We start from the raw sequence: 17,741 nt of genomic DNA, 5'->3' as shown, positions 1-17,741 counted from the left end.
CAGCAGAGAATGTACCTTCACCTATCAGCAGAGAATGTCCCTTAGTCTGTAACACAGTCAAATATATTCTCAAGTAATATTCAAGCATGCCATTCAGCGTGTTAGTACGAGCAGCTCGGGAGCAGCTTGGGAGAACAAGAAAACAGAGACTGCTTTAGATTGTCTTCCCAAAGTGACTCAACTTTATTCACAAGTACAACAGTTTATATAGAGGGTAAAATTCATGAGACAGCAGATTATCAGTTTAAACCAGTACAGACCAAGATAAGGCAGCGTCTTCCTGCCCTTGGGTGAAGAAGCATCCTTTGTGTAGTTTATTAGTTCAGCTACAATTGTGATTATCTCAGCGACATATTTTCAAGGCACAAAACGAAGAGTTCTTACATTAGTGAAATCTGAAACAAACCATTTGGCCTTCAACAGGCGTCTAAAAGATTAAGAAACTAATGTAGCTGAGGGAGTGATCTCTGTGGTATTTCAACCTTGTACCAGCCTGTGATTCTCACACATCAATTCTTGGGTCAAAGAGAAAAATAACTAAAACAAAGGGGCCTTATTGAATGACAGAGTTTTCCTGCATAATGTCACTATAAAACAATATCCAGTAAATGCTACCATGGTACTAAAATACCTAACACTTGCAAAGACACAATATCAAATTGAACCCATTCTGGTACAAAATGACATCATAATAGACTGTCCTTTGAATGTCACGACGTTCGGCGATAACGTCACTTGAACTCCTTTGAAGACAGTTCTGGGGGCGGAGTCAGAGCCTATAAATATCCCTCGAGTACATACCTTGAACCCATAGATCGCTATAGTTCTGAACTAACAGTTTCCACTTGCGAACACTTTGTCTCATTGAGTAGATCATTTTTCAAACACAGAATAACACGTCGTATAAACTAAACTAAATACATTCATTTCAAAATGAGCTCCCTAAGCTACTTTGATATGCAGATGCTCAGAAATGAGATAGAAAATTACAAACAAGCTGAAAAACTTCAGCTTGAGGAAATCCAAGAAAAGAATTGTAGGATTTCAAGTCTTGAGGCATCTTTGAAAGAAGAGCAGGGACTGGTTGCAAAGATGAAAGAGGAGTCCAAAGAAATGCAGGTGCTCAGATATGAGATAGAAAATTACAAACAAGCTGAAAAACTTCAGCTTGAGGAAATCGATGAAAAGAATTCTAAGATTTCAAGTCTTGAGGCATCTTTGAAAGAAGAACAGGAACTGGTTGCGAAGATGACAGAGGAATCCAAAGATGAAAAGATGGAAAAAATGGAAAATGTTTTGCTGGAAACCAAATCCCAGCTAAGGTCCGCAGAGTCACAGAATGTAGATCTCACAAACAAATATGAGGCAAAAATTCGGGCTCTTCATAAGGCAATCAAACACCTTGAAAATAAGTGTGCCACTGAAAAAACGATGCGGGACAAGAAAGAAAAGGAGGTGGAATCTCTGGTTGTCCTTAAAATCAAAAATGAGCAGGAAAAACAAGAACTCAAGATGAAGCTAAGCAAGACGACTGAGGAAAAAAATGAAACACTTAAAGAACTGCAGAAACAAAATGAGCAGCTTCAGACTGAGATTCAGAACAATGAGAAGTACATTCATCGTAATGACTTCCTTGAAAGAAGGATAGACGAGCTTCTTACACTACCTGGGGAGGTGTACTGCCGTCAACAGAAAGTTAAAAGTGTGGAAGAAGAAAAAGAGAAACTACAGGCTGAACTTAAAAAGTGTCAAAGACAAAATGAGGAGTATAAAGCGGGAAAGCGCTGGGCAATAGACGAGAAAAACCAACTGACAAAGAAAAATGATGAACTGAAAGTACGTCTTAGGGAGAAGGAATGTAACAACATAACGTTGAGGAAAGAGTTAAAAGCTAAAGTCCTGGAATCTGGAAGTCAGATAAAGGAGCTGGCAAGGCAACGTTTTACTATCGACCGTCTGGAAAACTGCCTTGAGGTTAAAACTAAGCAAATAATTATATTTGAAAATGAGACGCAGGAGTCTGGGAAGAAAATTTCATCCCAAGAAAATAACATAGCCCGTCTGAAAACTGCTCTTAGCAAAGCAGAAAACGATCTGGAACTGGAGATAAAGAGACGTGAAAATCTTAGGTCTGATAAAGTGCTCCTTTCTGAGACAAAGTTCTGCATTGAGAACGAACTCTATACAGTTAGAGACACTATAAAGACACTTCAGAATAAAATCAAAGAAAAGGCTCAAGAACTCCAAGAGACAAACGTAGACCTTGCCAATGCTAAGACCAGCTATAATGCTGTAAAGACTGAGCTGGACATTATCAAACTGCAGCAGGCAGAACAAAAGAAAGAACACGAGAAACAGCTTAGCTCTGCAAATGACAACCTCTTCACAGTGAAGTCAAAGTTGACGCAAACTGTGGAGGACAAAGAAGAGGTTGAGAAAGCTCTGACAAAGTCCAAACACACAGTATTTAAGCTTGAGCAAGTAATAGAAGAACTGGAAACTGACATTGGCATTCAACGACAAAAGAATGCAGTACAGAAAAAAGAAAATGACGATCTGCTGCAACAGCTGAAGGGACTTTATGACACGCTCGGCCGCACTGTGCAAGTCGAGAAAAAAGCCTCCCCAGAGCAGCAAAGAAAGGATGGGGATGAACAAATAGCCCGGAAAAAGGTGAGATTTGACCTGAGTAATGTGGAATACTTTCCATCCAAAGGCGACAATGAGCTGAAAGAACAACAGAAAGAAATTAGAGACCTTAAGGGTAAAAAGGGTAACAAGCTTACCATATATGACAGTAAGCTAAAAGCAGTGCATGGCCTGCTACCTCCTATTTCCACTAGGGCCCGGTCTAAAACTGTAGACAACTCAAAGAAGCAGTCTGAGTCTAGGAGCTCACTCAACCTCAAGTCCACTGTTACTCCCAAGGCAGAAGAAGAAATGTTTCATCCCCATTCACCTGAACTTACTTCCCAGTCAACTCTACGTAGAGTATACAATCCTGCTACAAAAATACTCAAGCGCCGGCTTTCAGCCAAACCCAACCACATCTAAAAAATCCTCCTACCAGTTCCCTACAATCTCTGCGTTATTGTAGGGATGTTACCTTGCAATATTATATTATATAATATAATAAAGGTTTAAAATTGGCACAAATAAAATTGATGTGAACTGAATTTTTCTTTTGATGTGTACAAGTGGTTGTATTTGAGTACTTTTGATCTGCTTTTATTCACTACTACGCACACACTGGCTTCAAAAATACAAAGTGATGGCAGTCCCCATGAAAAGGGAATTTTGGCTTCATTTTTGTACAGTGGCAGGAAGTGGAGTGAGGTTATTAAAATAGGCTGTTCTCAGCTATTTTTAAAGCTACATTTTAGTTAGTTTTTAGTTAGCGAACCTTTAGTTACTGTGGCCAAATACATATTTCATTTTTTAAAGTAAACACATTCTCAGTCACTCGCAGTCAGACATTGAGCAAAAGCACATGTTCGGTAGCTAATCCTTGTATTTACCCTGACTAACAAAATATCTCTGCTGAAGTCACTGAGATGGTTTATATGAGAAACAGAAATGTTACTGGCCTGATCAGTCACTAGGCAATGTTGCCGTTACTGTACCTTTAGGAGTTACACAGTCAGAGCAACATGCTGGACTCTTCTTTAGCTCCTCTGCAGAGCCCATTATTAAATATGTGCAAACAGCAGCATGTTTCTGGCTCCCTCCACACATGGTCAAGGTCAGGTTTATTGATCGAGCACATTTCCAACAGCCCATGCTGCACAACTTGCTTTACAAACTAGAATGCAACTAAAACAAGTAAAATGCACTACAATGACACAATAAAATATAAATGAATAATAACACTAAAATAAAATAGAATGCATTTAAATTACTTATTAGCAGCTGATTTGACGCAGTTTCAAATGAAGATGAATCAATGAGAGGATTAAAAAAAATGTTCTCACAGTTTTCTTCAGTCGCAAACTGTCTTTAATATCAGACATATTCCAATATTCCAGTTTCTAGCAGATATCTCAGTTTCTTGATAACACAGCTGATACATACTCCAATGTTTAATGCAAGCAAAAACTTTTTGAATGCTTCTCAGAGGAGATCACAGCACTCATAACACTGGTTTTAATTTTCAACACATTATCGGTCTTTACCGCAGTAAAATCAGGTAGCTGTCATTCAATGCCAACATCAGCCTACCTGACAAAGCCAAACTAAATGAAGCTTTTCCATCAACTTCCATCAGACATTATAGTTTATCCAAGCAAAATGTTTTCTTTTTAAAAATCTATGGTTTTGAGGAAAACAACAGCATCTATGAAAGTACATGAATTATTGATTAGGCTATTTGAAAATGGTGAAAGACAAGTCTGATAAAAAGCTGAAAAGATGCTGACACTGTTGTATTTCACGTTAGAATGAATGAAACAAAATGTTAAGGGTTCCGAAAGAGACTCAGGCGCAGGCCAGGGTTTCCCTTTAAGCGAAGAACAGTGCGTTTATTCACAGTGAACACAATCACCAAGTGGCTATGTACAATGTGCAGGGGGAAAAGGGTCCGGGTCGCCAGGGTCCGTGGGAAACAGGGTTAGGGGAAAAGGTGCTCCACACTTTCTGTACAAAAACTCCTCCTCAGTCACTCCTCTCAGAATCCGGTTCAAAAACGATCTAAACACAAAAGGTCGGGTTAGCGGGATAATAACAAAGGGCTTTCAAGATACAGGTTGGCAGATACACAAGTTTGACTGACGCTGATAGTTCAACGATCCAGCGAAGACTAGTGCAGACTCGCCATCTAAGTAGTGCAGTAATCAGCTGGGATCAGCGGCCGGTGTGGTGATGAGCAGGTGTGTGGGCCAGCAGCGGGAGCCCGCAGTGAGCATCGCCGTGGCGAGAGAGAGAGAGTGAGAGAGAAAACAAACCACAAACATATTGCCCAATAGAGGATTGACCAGCAGGGCACAGGGACCATGACAGTACCCCCCCCTCAACGGGAGCCCCCCGGCGACCCACCAGGCTTACCAGGATGAGACAGATGGAAGTCCCGCAGCATACGCTTGTCCAGGACAGCGGCCCGCGGAACCCAGGATCGCTCCTCAATGCCATAGCCCTCCCAGTCCACAAGGTACTGGAAGCCACGCCCGCGGCGGCGAGAGTCCATAATCCGCGTGATGGAATAGGCGGGCAAGCCGTCCACAAGCCGGGCGGGCGGAGGGGGCCTGGACGGAGGGCACAGGGGGCTATTCTGTACAGGTTTGATTTGGGAGACGTGGAACACATTGTGAATCCTCATGTTGCGGGGCAGCCGGAGTTTCAGAGAGACGGGGTTGATCAGCGCCGAAACCTCAAAAGGACCAATGAAGTTTGGGTTGAGCTTCTTGGACTCAGTCCTGAGAGGAACAAAGCGCGTGGACAGCCATACCTTTTGTCCCACGCTGTATGCTGGAGCTGGTGTGCGGCGGCGATCTGCGGTCTGTTTGGTTCGGTCCTTCGTGCGCAGCAACGTCGTCCGTGCGGCCCGCCAAGCTCGTCGGCACCTCCGTAGATGGGCCTGGACAGATGGCACAGAATGCTCACCCTCGACAGAGGGGAAGAGAGGCGGCTGGAAACCCAGTGAGACCTCGAAGGGAGACAGACCAGTGGCGGAGGAAGTCAGACTGTTGTGGGCGTACTCAATCCAGGGTAGTTCATCACTCCAGATGGACTGGTTGGAGGACGCTGTGCACCGCAACATTGCCTCGAGCTCCTGGTTAGCTCGCTCACACTGACCGTTGCTTTGGGGATGGTAACCGGAGGTCAGACTGACCTTTGCTCCTAATGAGGAGCAGAATTCCTTCCAGACGCCAGACGTGAACTGGGGGCCTCTGTCAGACACAATGTCTTCCGGGATCCCATGCAAACGAAACACATGACGGGTAAGCAGTCGTGCAGTCTCCATGGCCGTGGGAAGCTTGGGTAGAGCTATGAAGTGGGCAGCTTTAGAAAAACGGTCCACGATGGTAAGTATGACAGTGTTGCCTGCTGATTGCGGCAGTCCGGTTACAAAGTCCAAAGCTATATGGGACCACGGCCTGGACGGAGTCGGCAGGGGATTGAGCTGTCCAGCGGGCGGCTGATGAGATGGTTTATTCCGGGCACAGGTCGCGCAGGCGGAGACGTACTCCCGAGCATCTTTAGTCAGAGAGGGCCACCAGAAGTAGCGCTGGAGGAAGTTGATAGTGCGGTGGACCCCTGGGTGGCACGTAAAGCGGGCAGTGTGGGCCCATTGAAGCACTTGAGAACGTACTGATTGAGGGACGTAGAGCCGTTGGGCTGGCCCGCCTCCCGGATCCGGTTCCAACACCTGAGCCTCCCGAATGGCTGCTTCGATCCCCCAGGAGATGGCGCCCACGACACAGGTGGCGGGGAGAACGGGAGCGGGCTCAGTGGTGTCCTCCGAGACTGAGAACTGACGGGACAGGGCATCGGGTTTGACATTCCGGGAACCGGGTCTGTAAGAGATGGAAAAGTGGAAACGGGTGAAAAACAGGGCCCACCTGGCCTGTCGAGCGTTGAGCCTCTTAGCTGATTGTAGGTATGCCAGGTTCTTGTGGTCTGTCCAGACGAGGAAAGGCTGAGCCGTGCCCTCCAACCAGTGCCGCCACTCCTCCAGGGCTAGTTTTATCGCCAGCAGTTCCCGATCCCCGACGTCATAGTTTCTCTCTGCAGGGGACAGACGGCGGGAGAAGAAGGCACAAGGGTGGAGCTTACCGTCCTTCCGTTGCGACAGAACCGCTCCAACCCCTGAGTCGGACGCGTCGACCTCGACCACAAATGGCTGCGTGAGGTCGGGTTGGATCAGGATGGGGGCTGAGGCGAATCGTTTCTTCAGTTCTTGGAAAGCTGCCTGAGCTTCTTTGTTCAACTGAAAAGGAAGCTTGGGAGAGGTTAGCTGGGTCAGCGGCAAGGCAACTCGGCTGAAGTCCCGAATGAACCGCCGGTAAAAGTTGGCAAATCCAAGGAAACGTTGCAGTTGGTGCCTATTAGGAGGTTCCGGCCACTCAACAACGGCTTTTACCTTCACAGGGTCCGGGCGGAGGTTTCCTTGGTCGATTATGTACCCCAGGAATGCAACGGTGGAGACGTGGAACTCACACTTCTCTCCTTTGACGAACAATCGGTTTTCGAGGAGTCGTTGCAGGACCTGTCTGACATGGGTCTCGTGCTCGGATTGGTTTCTGGAAAAGATCAGGATGTCATCTAGATAGACAAAAACAAAACGGTTAATGAAGTCTCTGAGCACGTCGTTCACCAGGGCTTGGAACACCGCAGGGGCGTTAGTGAGACCAAAGGGCATGACAAGGTACTCGAAGTGGCCGAGGTGGGTGTTGAAGGCGGTCTTCCACTCATCGCCCTTACGGATGCGAACCAGATGGTATGCGTTTCGCAAATCCAGTTTGGTGAAAACAGTAACCCCCTGGAGGAGCTCGAAGGCAGAACTGAGGAGCGGCAGAGGGTATTTATTCTTTACTGTGATGTTGTTTAATCCGCGATAGTCAATGCATGGCCGGAGGGTTTTATCCTTCTTTTCGACAAAGAAGAAGCCTGCCGCGACTGGAGAGGTGGAGGCCCGAATGAGGCCGGCAGCCAGGGATTCCGTGATGTACTTGTCCATAGCGTCTCGTTCTGGAAGTGAGATGCTATATAGCCGACTGGTGGGTAAAGGAGCTCCCGGGAGCAGTTCGATAGCACAGTCATAGGGTCTATGCGGAGGGAGTGACTGGGCGCGGGCCTTTTGAAACACCTCAGCTAGGTCGTGATAAACAGAGGGCACATTAGTTAAATCAGCTGATTCCAATACCCCAGAAGAGGGCGTTTCAACGCTTGGAGGCGAGGCTGCTTTAAGGCAGGTCATGTGGCAGTCCTCCCCCCACCCAGTGACACGCCCCTTTAGCCAATCTATGTGAGGGTTGTGCTGTTGTAGCCAAGGATGGCCGAGAACTAGTGGAGTGCGAGTTGCTTTAAACACCAAAAAACAGATTTCTTCAGAATGATTACCAGAGAGGGTGAGCTCGACAGGCTCCGTCACCAGAGTGATGTCTGGAAGGCGTTGACCTGACAATGCCGTAACACGTAATGCATGAGGCAGGGGCTCCAATAGTAACCCAAGTTGCCGGGCTAACTGACAGTCAATAAAGTTTTGTTCCGCCCCAGAGTCGATTAACACCGATAGGGAGCGGCTCTTAGAGTGAATGGAAAGCGTGGCCGGTAGTGTTAAACGGGGAGGAGCTTCTTCCTGGCTCAGCTCGCCCACCAGTACTCCTACCATCACTGGCGGGCGCGCCCTTTTGCCCGCGAAGGGCAGGTAGCCACAACATGTCCCCTGTGACCACAATAGAGGCACTCACCGGCGGTAATCCGGCGCTGACGCTCCGCCGCGGTGAGATGGGAGCCGCCCAGCTGCATGGGTTCCTCTCCGTCCCCGCTCTCGTGAGTCCGGGAGGGGCCGGCATCCGCCATGGCGCCGGTGCCAGAGACTCCCGCAGCCTCATGGAAGTTGTAGTTCCGCTGCGACCGGCGAGCCCGTAACCGCTCATCCACCTTAATGCACAGGGACATTAGCTCATTAAAGGAGGCAGGGAGATCACGCATGATTAGCTCGTCCCTTAATTCTTCTCTGACATTGTTCAGCAACGTGCTCCGTAGCGCCTCCTGATTCCACCCTGCCTCTTCTGCCAGAATCCAGAAGTCGATAGCGTAATCAGACATGCTTCTCCTACCTTGTTTGAAGTTGAGGAGACGGAGAGCAGCGGCCTCTGCCCCGGTGCCTGGGTTAAACACATTCTTAAACTTGGAGAGAAAGTCAGCGTAGGTGATGACAGGATCAGAGTTTAACACAACCTGGGCCCACTTTAGTGCACGGCCCCTCAGAAGTTGAACTAAATAAGTTATCTTCGCCCCATCGTTGCCATGAAAACGCTGCAGCTCGCGAAACGTCAGAGACACCTGAGCCAAAAATCCGGCGCATTTGTCAGACTCACCCGAGAATGGTTCCGGTGTGGGTAAAGGTCCGTCAGACGGCGTACCGACCCGCGGTGAGCTACCTGACGCTACGGCGGGCGGTGCCGCCTGGGGAGCCGGGCTGGGCGGCTGGGGATTCCCTGGTTGCGCATTTCCCTCCAGCGGTATTAACTGCGCCACTGCCAGGGTCAATGCGGCGACATCCTGCCGTAGCTGCCCGAGCATTTGTTCATGGCGGACCAGCGCGGCTTCCTGGGCGGCCAGAGCCCGGCCCACGGGGTCCTGTCCTGCGGGGTCCTGTCCTGCTGAGTCCATAATGGCTGGATCGTTCTGTTAAGGGTTCCGAAAGAGACTCAGGCGCAGGCCAGGGTTTCCCTTTAAGCGAAGAACAGTGCGTTTATTCACAGTGAACACAATCACCAAGTGGCTATGTACAATGTGCAGGGGGAAAAGGGTCCGGGTCGCCAGGGTCCGTGGGAAACAGGGTTAGGGGAAAAGGTGCTCCACACTTTCTGTACAAAAACTCCTCCTCAGTCACTCCTCTCAGAATCCGGTTCAAAAACGATCTAAACACAAAAGGTCGGGTTAGCGGGATAATAACAAAGGGCTTTCAAGATACAGGTTGGCAGATACACAAGTTTGACTGACGCTGATAGTTCAACGATCCAGCGAAGACTAGTGCAGACTCGCCATCTAAGTAGTGCAGTAATCAGCTGGGATCAGCGGCCGGTGTGGTGATGAGCAGGTGTGTGGGCCAGCAGCGGGAGCCCGCAGTGAGCATCGCCGTGGCGAGAGAGAGAGAGTGAGAGAGAAAACAAACCACAAACATATTGCCCAATAGAGGATTGACCAGCAGGGCACAGGGACCATGACACAAAACTGTAATGCCTGAAAGAAATGTACAGTGGATTTCTCATTTGACTATAAAATATAAATGACTTTTGGGGTGGAGGGACTGAATAGCCAAATTCAATATAAAGATCTACTGTTCCATCACGTTTGGCAGCAAATATCTCATTTATCAGTGCATAGTGGAAATAAATAAGCATTCAACCTCTGATTTGACATTTTATTACTGTCTTAACAAAAGTTGCAGTCAGAAAACATGAAATTCTGCAAAAGAACGATACAAGCTGAACTCATTTTGGTTTGAAGTGAATCAGATGCCATTCATTCACCGACTCCATTTCTAATTTGCCATTTCCCAATCCAGTAGAGAGCTCTGACTTGAATCATGTGTGGAAGGGACAAAGTACAACTCTGAGCAGCACCGTACAGCACGCAGAGACAGTGTGCATCTCTATCGCTGCTGCAGGTATGAAGCTGTGAGGATCATTGACCAGAATGCGTCCTTTTAACAAACTGATGAAACCAGCTGTAACACAGGACTTGTTGTTTTGTTTTTTTAATGCAGACCAGCAAATGCGTTCTAGGAAGAAAGAGTCAGCTGATTCATTTGCTACAATATAAGAGGTATTAGCAGTTCACCCTCCTTCTTAGCGTATGGCACAGTTTTTAAAAGTAGAGGCAGAGTTTCTGTTTAATGCTGTGCAAGCTCTGCCACACTCAGCTGTTATCCATCAGTGTTTAGCAGCCCGACTGGGCTTTTTAACAGTCTTCACTTTTACAGAGTTTTTGTATAGTAGCAGTCTCTCTGTGGTGTGAGGTGGCAAGCGGTTCCTTTTTGCTTTCACAATGCACGCAGCCATCAGACTGAAACGGTCAAAACCTCCAGATGTGGCGGGCACCGCCAGCAGCTTCTTGGCGAGGCCTTGGAGCTTCGGGAATCGAGAAGCACATTTCCAGTACTGAAGAGTAGAGTTGCTTTCCCACAGCGGTTCAGACAGGTACACGTCGAACTCTGACATCTTTAGAGTCTTTGCAGGCGGCTGAAGGAAGTTGAAGATGGACTTCCTCTTGAGGTCGTTTTCACTGATTTCAGGACAGTTGTTGTCTGAGCTGCCAGCACAAGTGTCCATCACGCCATCTGTCTGGCTTTCTTCTTTCACATCGTGCTCCAGCCCACTGCCTGTCTGATCTTTCTCTGCCTCAACAGTAGGAAATGTTGAGGCTTCCATGTTTTCTAATGTGGACTCAACAATGCTGCGAGCCTCAGATTTTGACGGAGGTGTTAGGAAATCATTCTGTTCATCCTGGTTGTCATCAGAAAACGGCTGCAAAAAAAATGGTTGTTTTAAATGTACACACATTTTTTTCCTATATCTACTCAACACGCATATTCAATTAAATATAAATCTACAGAAGTCCGCTATGCTTCTGGCCTAATTTGGTACCTGCAGTTTGATCCTAGGATCCAGCACAGCAGCTAGTATCATGTCCTTCTGGTGAATCACTGGCTGGAAGTGTGTGTAGAGGCCTGTGCGCAGGGCCTTGCAGAAGTGGGTGTAGTTGGTGACACAATTCTCCAAGGTTTTATCAAGTCCAATGAGGGACGGTATGATGAGAGACATAGTCACACCATTTCCCTGCAGGACCTACGATAGATAAGACACAAACATGGCATCCACAGTGAAGACATCGTGGACAGCGGAGAATCTCCCGGTGGTGGAGCAGACTGGGACAGAGTTCCACTGATGAAAAAGAGAGTCACGATGGATATTATAAAAATTAAATAAAAAAAGATTCAGACCAAAAGATTTGTGATCTACACAATCCAAGCTGATCAACGATAAGCTCAGTATTTTCATTTAATATATTTTTCATCTGCTTGAATGTTTCCTGCTTCACACAGTGCTCAACCTGCTAGATTTTTGTTTGTTATTCATTTATTTTAAATGTCTAATCTTATCTTTGAATCAAACATTCATACATATATACACTGTGTTCATTATAATAACATACATATATACTGTCAGACACCACTCTGACATTCCATTCATGCTCAGCTGAATATTAAAATGGACAAATATGTGTCATCTCTGCATACGCTATGATCATTATAGAATGACATGAAATATTAAAACTGAGCTTAATCTTCAACATAAGCAGTAGTCATATAAATTCATATACTCTTAAGCACAAATGGTGAAAGTTTTTCTGCAGAATAAGTAGCCTATTAGTTGTATCTGTATTGCGGTGTTCTGATAGTATGGCTTCTTATACTGAAGAAATGGATCTAAATAAATAACTAAATAAATCCTCCAGCACTCGTTATTGTCACCTATTGCTAATGTTTTGACGCTGCCAACCTCTCATACGCTGTAAGAATTTAATTCAACTGTTTATCACAGAAAAAGTGTGACTTGTAGGACACGTAACACTAGCGGGCATAATGTTAGCTTAATAGTCAGCTCAACAGCTGTTGTTAGCTCCGGACAAGTGACTACAACAGTAGCGATGAGCCCCGATGAACGGATCCGGGGGCGGATGGGCTCGTACATAAATGGATCGATCGGGGCGGGATACGGTGGGAAACGACAGATACCTTAAACTTGAAGACAGCCCAAGTAGAAGGATCGCTAAAGTCTGCTAAAAAAAGAAATCGCAATGCAAGTTGAACAAACTTGCAAAGACACAATATCAAATTGAACCCATTCTGGTACAAAATGACATCATAATAGACTGTCCTTTGAATGTCACGACGTTCGGCGATAACGTCACTTGAACTCCTTTGAAGACAGTTCTGGGGGCGGAGTCAGAGCCTATAAATATCCCTCGAGTACATACCTTGAACCCATAGATCGCTATAGTTCTGAACTAACAGTTTCCACTTGCGAACACTTTGTCTCATTGAGTAGATCATTTTTCAAACACAGAATAACACGTCGTATAAACTAAACTAAATACATTCATTTCAAAATGAGCTCCCTAAGCTACTTTGATATGCAGATGCTCAGAAATGAGATAGAAAATTACAAACAAGCTGAAAAACTTCAGCTTGAGGAAATCCAAGAAAAGAATTGTAGGATTTCAAGTCTTGAGGCATCTTTGAAAGAAGAGCAGGGACTGGTTGCAAAGATGAAAGAGGAGTCCAAAGAAATGCAGGTGCTCAGATATGAGATAGAAAAGTACAAACAAGCTGAAAAACTTCAGCTTGAGGAAATCCAAGAAAAGAATTGTAGGATTTCAAGTCTTGAGGCATCTTTGAAAGAAGAGCAGGGACTGGTTGCGAAGATGAAAGAGGAGTCCAAAGAAATGCAGGTGCTCAGATATGAGATAGAAAATTACAAACAAGCTGAAAAACGTCAGCTTGAGGAAATCGATGAAAAGAATTGTAAGATTTCAAGTCTTGAGGCATCTTTGAAAGAAGAACAGGAACTGGTTGCGAAGATGACAGAGGAATCCAAAGATGAAAAGATGGAAAAAATGGAAAATGTTTTGCTGGAAACCAAATCCCAGCTAAGGTCCGCAGAGTCACAGAATGTAGATCTCACAAACAAATATGAGGCAAAAATTCGGGCTCTTCATAAGGCAATCAAACACCTTGAAAATAAGTGTGCCACTGAAAAAACGATGCGGGACAAGAAAGAAAAGGAGGTGGAATCTCTGGTTGTCCTTAAAATCAAAAATGAGCAGGAAAAACAAGAACTCAAGATGAAGCTAAGCAAGACGACTGAGGAAAAAAATGAAACACTTAAAGAACTGCAGAAACAAAATGAGCAGCTTCAGACTGAGATTCAGAACAATGAGAAGTACATTCATCGTAATGACTTCCTTGAAAGAAGGATAGACGAGCTTCTTACACTACCTGGGGAGGTGTACTGCCGTCAACAGAAAGTTAAAAGTGTGGAAGAAGAAAAAGAGAAACTACAGGCTGAACTTAAAAAGTGTCAAAGACAAAATGAGGAGTATAAAGCGGGAAAGCGCTGGGCAATAGACGAGAAAAACCAACTGACAAAGAAAAATGATGAACTGAAAGTACGTCTTAGGGAGAAGGAATGTAACAACATAACGTTGAGGAAAGAGTTAAAAGCTAAAGTCCTGGAATCTGAAAGTCAGATAAAGGAGCTGGCAAGGCAACGTTTTACTATCGACCGTCTGGAAAACTGCCTTGAGGTTAAAACTAAGCAAATAATTATATTTGAAAATGAGACGCAGGAGTCTGGGAAGAAAATTTCATCCCAAGAAAATAACATAGCCCGTCTGAAAACTGCTCTTAGCAAAGCAGAAAACGATCTGGAACTGGAGATAAAGAGACGTGAAAATCTTAGGTCTGATAAAGTGCTCCTTTCTGAGACAAAGTTCTGCATTGAGAACGAACTCTATACAGCTAGAGACACTATAAAGACACTTCAGAATAAAATCAAAGAAAAGGCTCAAGAACTCCAAGAGACAAACGTAGACCTTGCCAATGCTAAGACCAGCTATAATGCTGTAAAGACTGAGCTGGACATTATCAAACTGCAGCAGGCAGAACAAAAGAAAGAACACAAGAAACAGCTTAGCTCTGCAAATGACAACCTCTTCACAGTGAAGTCAAAGTTGACGCAAACTGTGGAGGACAAAGAAGAGGTTGAGAAAGCTCTGACAAAGTCCAAACACACAGTATTTAAGCTTGAGCAAGTAATAGAAGAACTGGAAACTGACATTGGCATTCAACGACAAAAGAATGCAGTACAGAAAAAAGAAAATGACGATCTGCTGCAACAGCTGAAGGGACTTTATGACACGCTCGGCCGCACTGTGCAAGTCGAGAAAAAAGCCTCCCCAGAGCAGCAAAGAAAGGATGGGGATGAACAAATAGCCCGGAAAAAGGTGAGATTTGACCTGAGTAATGTGGAATACTTTCCATCCAAAGGCGACAATGAGCTGAAAGAACAACAGAAAGAAATTAGAGACCTTAAGGGTAAAAAGGGTAACAAGCTTACCACATATGACAGTAAGCTAAAAGCAGTGCATGGCCTGCTACCTCCTATTTCCACTAGGGCCCGGTCTAAAACTGTAGACAACTCAAAGAAGCAGTCTGAGTCTAGGAGCTCACTCAACCTCAAGTCCACTGTTACTCCCAAGGCAGAAGAAGAAATGTTTCATCCCCATTCACCTGAACTTATTTCCCAGTCAACTCTACGTAGAGTATACAATCCTGGTGCAAAACTACTCAAGCGCCGGCCTTCAGCCAAACCCAACCACATCTAAAAAATCCTCCTACCAGTTCTCACACTGACCCCAAAGAAATAATCAGCTTTTAAGCTGGTTAAAAAATATCTATTTCTTTGTTTCCAAAGTCAAAATAAATCACAAAGAGACAATATCAGAAAAAAATTTAATACCCGCCCATCCTGAGGGTATATTACATCCGTAACCCAGGAGAGGCTGTATTTGCTATAACATCATAAATGTAAGACAATAAGGACATCTCTGCATGTGTGAGGAAGTGACATGCATTTCATCTATGTCGCTTCATCACCCCCAACCGGTCGAGGTAGATGGCCGCCCCTCACCGAGCCTGGTTCTACTGAAGGTTTCTTCCTATTAAAAGGGAGTTTTTCCTTCCCACTGTCGCCAAGTGCTTGCTCATAGGGGATCTTCGGATTGTTGGGTTTTCTCTGCATTATTGTAGGGATGTTAACTTGCAATATTATATAATATTGCAAGTTAACATCCCTACAATCTCTGCGTTATTGTAGGGATGTTACCCTAAAGTTTTAAAATTGGCACAAATAAAATTGATGTGAACTGAATTTTTCTTTTGATGTGTACAAGTGGTTGTATTTGAGTACTTTTGATCTGCTTTTATTCACTACTACGCACACACTGGCTTCAAAAATACAAAGTGATGGCAGTCCCCATGAAAAGGGAATTTTGGCTTCATTTTTGTACAGTGGCAGGAAGTGGAGTGAGGTTATTAAAATAGGCTGTTCTCAGCTATTTTTAAAGCTACATTTTAGTTAGTTTTTAGTTAGCAAACCTTTAGTTACTGTGGCCAAATACATATTTCATTTTTTAAAGTAAACACATTCTCAGTCACTCGCAGTCAGACATTGAGCTAATCCTAGCTAATCCTTGTATTTACCCTGACTAACAAAATATCTCTGCTGAAGTCACTGAGATGGTTTATATGAGAAACAGAAATGTTACTGGCCTGATCAGTCACTAGGCAATGTTGCCGTTACTGTACCTTTAGGAGTTACACAGTCAGAGCAACATGCTGGACTCTTCTTTAGCTCCTCTGCAGAGCCCATTATTAAATGGGCTCTGTGAGGATGAAGCTGTGAGGATCATTGACCAGAATGCGTCCCTTTAACAAACTGATGAAACCAGCTGTAACACAGGACTTGTTGTTTTGTTTTTTTAATGCAGACCAGCAAATGCGTTCTAGGAAGAAAGAGTCAGCTGATTCATTTGCTACAATATAAGAGGTATTAGCAGTTCACCCTCCTTCTTAGCGTATGGCACAGTTTTTAAAAGTAGAGGCAGAGTTTCTGTTTAATGCTGTGAAACCTCTGCCACACTCAGCTGTTATCCATCAGTGTTTAGCAGCCCGACTGGGCTTTTTAACAGTCTTCACTTTTACAGAGTTTTTGTATAGTAGCAGTCTCTCTGTAGTGTGAGGTGGCAAGCGGTTCCTTTTTGCTTTCACAATGCACGCAGCCATCGGACTGAAACGGTCAAAACCTCCAGATGTGGCGGGCACCGCCAGCAGCTTCTTGGCGAGGCCTTGGAGCTTCGGGAATCGAGAAGCACATTTCCAGTACTGAAGAGTAGAGTTGCTTTCCCACAGCGGTTCAGACAGGTACACGTCGAACTCTGACATCTTTAGAGTCTTTGCAGGCGGCTGAAGGAAGTTGAAGATGGACTTCCTCTTGAGGTCGTTTTCACTGATTTCAGGACAGTTGTTGTCTGAGCTGCCAGCACAAGTGTCCATCACGCCATCTGTCTGGCTTTCTTCTTTCACATCGTGCTCCAGCCCACTGCCTGTCTGATCTTTCTCTGCCTCAACAGTAGGAAAAGTTGAGGCTTCCATGTTTTCTAATGTGGACTCAACAATGCTGCGAGCCTCAGATTTTGACGGAGGTGTTAGGAAATCATTCTGTTCATCCTGGTTGTCATCAGAAAACGGCTGCAAAAAAAATGGTTGTTTTAAATGTACACACATTTTTTTCCTTTATCTACTCAACACGCATATTCAATTAAATATAAATCTACAGAAGTCCGCTATGCTTCTGGCCTAATTTGGTACCTGCAGTTTGATCCTAGGATCCAGCACAGCAGCTAGTATCATGTCCTTCTGGTGAATCACTGGCTGGAAGTGTGTGTAGAGGCCTGTGCGCAGGGCCTTGCAGAAGTGGGTGTAGTTGGTGACACAATTCTCCAAGGTTTTATCAAGTCCAATGAGGGACGGTATGATGAGAGACATAGTCACACCATTTCCCTGCAGGACCTACGATAGATAAGACACAAACATGGCATCCACAGTGAAGACATCGTGGACAGCGGAGAATCTCCCGGTGGTGGAGCAGACTGGGACAGAGTTCCACTGATGAAAAAGAGAGTCACGATGGATATTATAAGAATTAAATAAAAAAAGATTCAGACCAAAAGATTTGTGATCTACACAATCCAAGCTGATCAACGATAAGCTCAGTATTTTCATTTAATATATTTTTCATCTGCTTGAATGTTTCCTGCTTCACACAGTGCTCAACCTGCTAGATTTTTGTTTGTTATTCATTTATTTTAAATGTCTAATCTTATCTTTGAATCAAACATTCATACATATATACACTGTGTTCATTATAATAACATACATATATACTGTCAGA

The 17,741-nt window shown here is 44.9% G+C and overlaps 4 protein-coding genes across 4 annotated transcripts; 2 read left to right on the top strand and 2 right to left on the bottom strand.

Annotated features, from left to right (window-relative positions):
* Positions 1–14: 14 nt before the first annotated feature.
* On the top strand, positions 15–3,810 carry LOC146684273 (uncharacterized). Its single transcript, XM_085444694.1, has one exon. The coding sequence runs from the start codon at positions 934–936 to the stop codon at positions 3,052–3,054; it is 2,121 nt and encodes a 706-aa protein (XP_085300820.1). The 5' UTR covers positions 15–933; the 3' UTR covers positions 3,055–3,810.
* Positions 3,811–10,073: 6,263 nt separating this feature from the next.
* On the bottom strand, positions 10,074–11,489 carry LOC146684272 (uncharacterized). Its single transcript, XM_085443585.1, has 2 exons — positions 11,313–11,489; positions 10,074–11,192 (listed from the first exon to the last, which is right to left on the bottom strand). The coding sequence occupies exons 1-2, from the start codon at positions 11,487–11,489 to the stop codon at positions 10,599–10,601; spliced, it is 771 nt and encodes a 256-aa protein (XP_085299711.1). The 3' UTR covers positions 10,074–10,598.
* A 1,336-nt stretch (positions 11,490–12,825) lies between these two features.
* Positions 12,826–15,659, top strand: LOC146684271 (uncharacterized). The gene has a single exon (XM_085443579.1). The coding sequence runs from the start codon at positions 12,838–12,840 to the stop codon at positions 15,112–15,114; it is 2,277 nt and encodes a 758-aa protein (XP_085299705.1). The 5' UTR covers positions 12,826–12,837; the 3' UTR covers positions 15,115–15,659.
* A 237-nt stretch (positions 15,660–15,896) lies between these two features.
* Positions 15,897–17,736, bottom strand: LOC146684270 (uncharacterized). Its single transcript, XM_085443584.1, has 2 exons — positions 17,159–17,736; positions 15,897–17,038 (listed from the first exon to the last, which is right to left on the bottom strand). Exons 1-2 carry the CDS (start codon positions 17,333–17,335, stop codon positions 16,445–16,447), a joined length of 771 nt encoding a protein of 256 aa, XP_085299710.1. The 5' UTR covers positions 17,336–17,736; the 3' UTR covers positions 15,897–16,444.
* Between the last annotated feature and the right edge of the window lie 5 nt (positions 17,737–17,741).

The sequence above is a fragment of the Copadichromis virginalis genome, linkage group LG20 (genome assembly GCF_057382275.1).
Source record: "Copadichromis virginalis isolate Kocher_CV1m ecotype Utaka linkage group LG20, C_Virginalis_male_GT1.1, whole genome shotgun sequence".
NCBI classification, from domain to species: domain Eukaryota; kingdom Metazoa; phylum Chordata; class Actinopteri; order Cichliformes; family Cichlidae; genus Copadichromis; species Copadichromis virginalis.
This window is presented reverse-complemented; position numbering and strand designations above follow the sequence as displayed.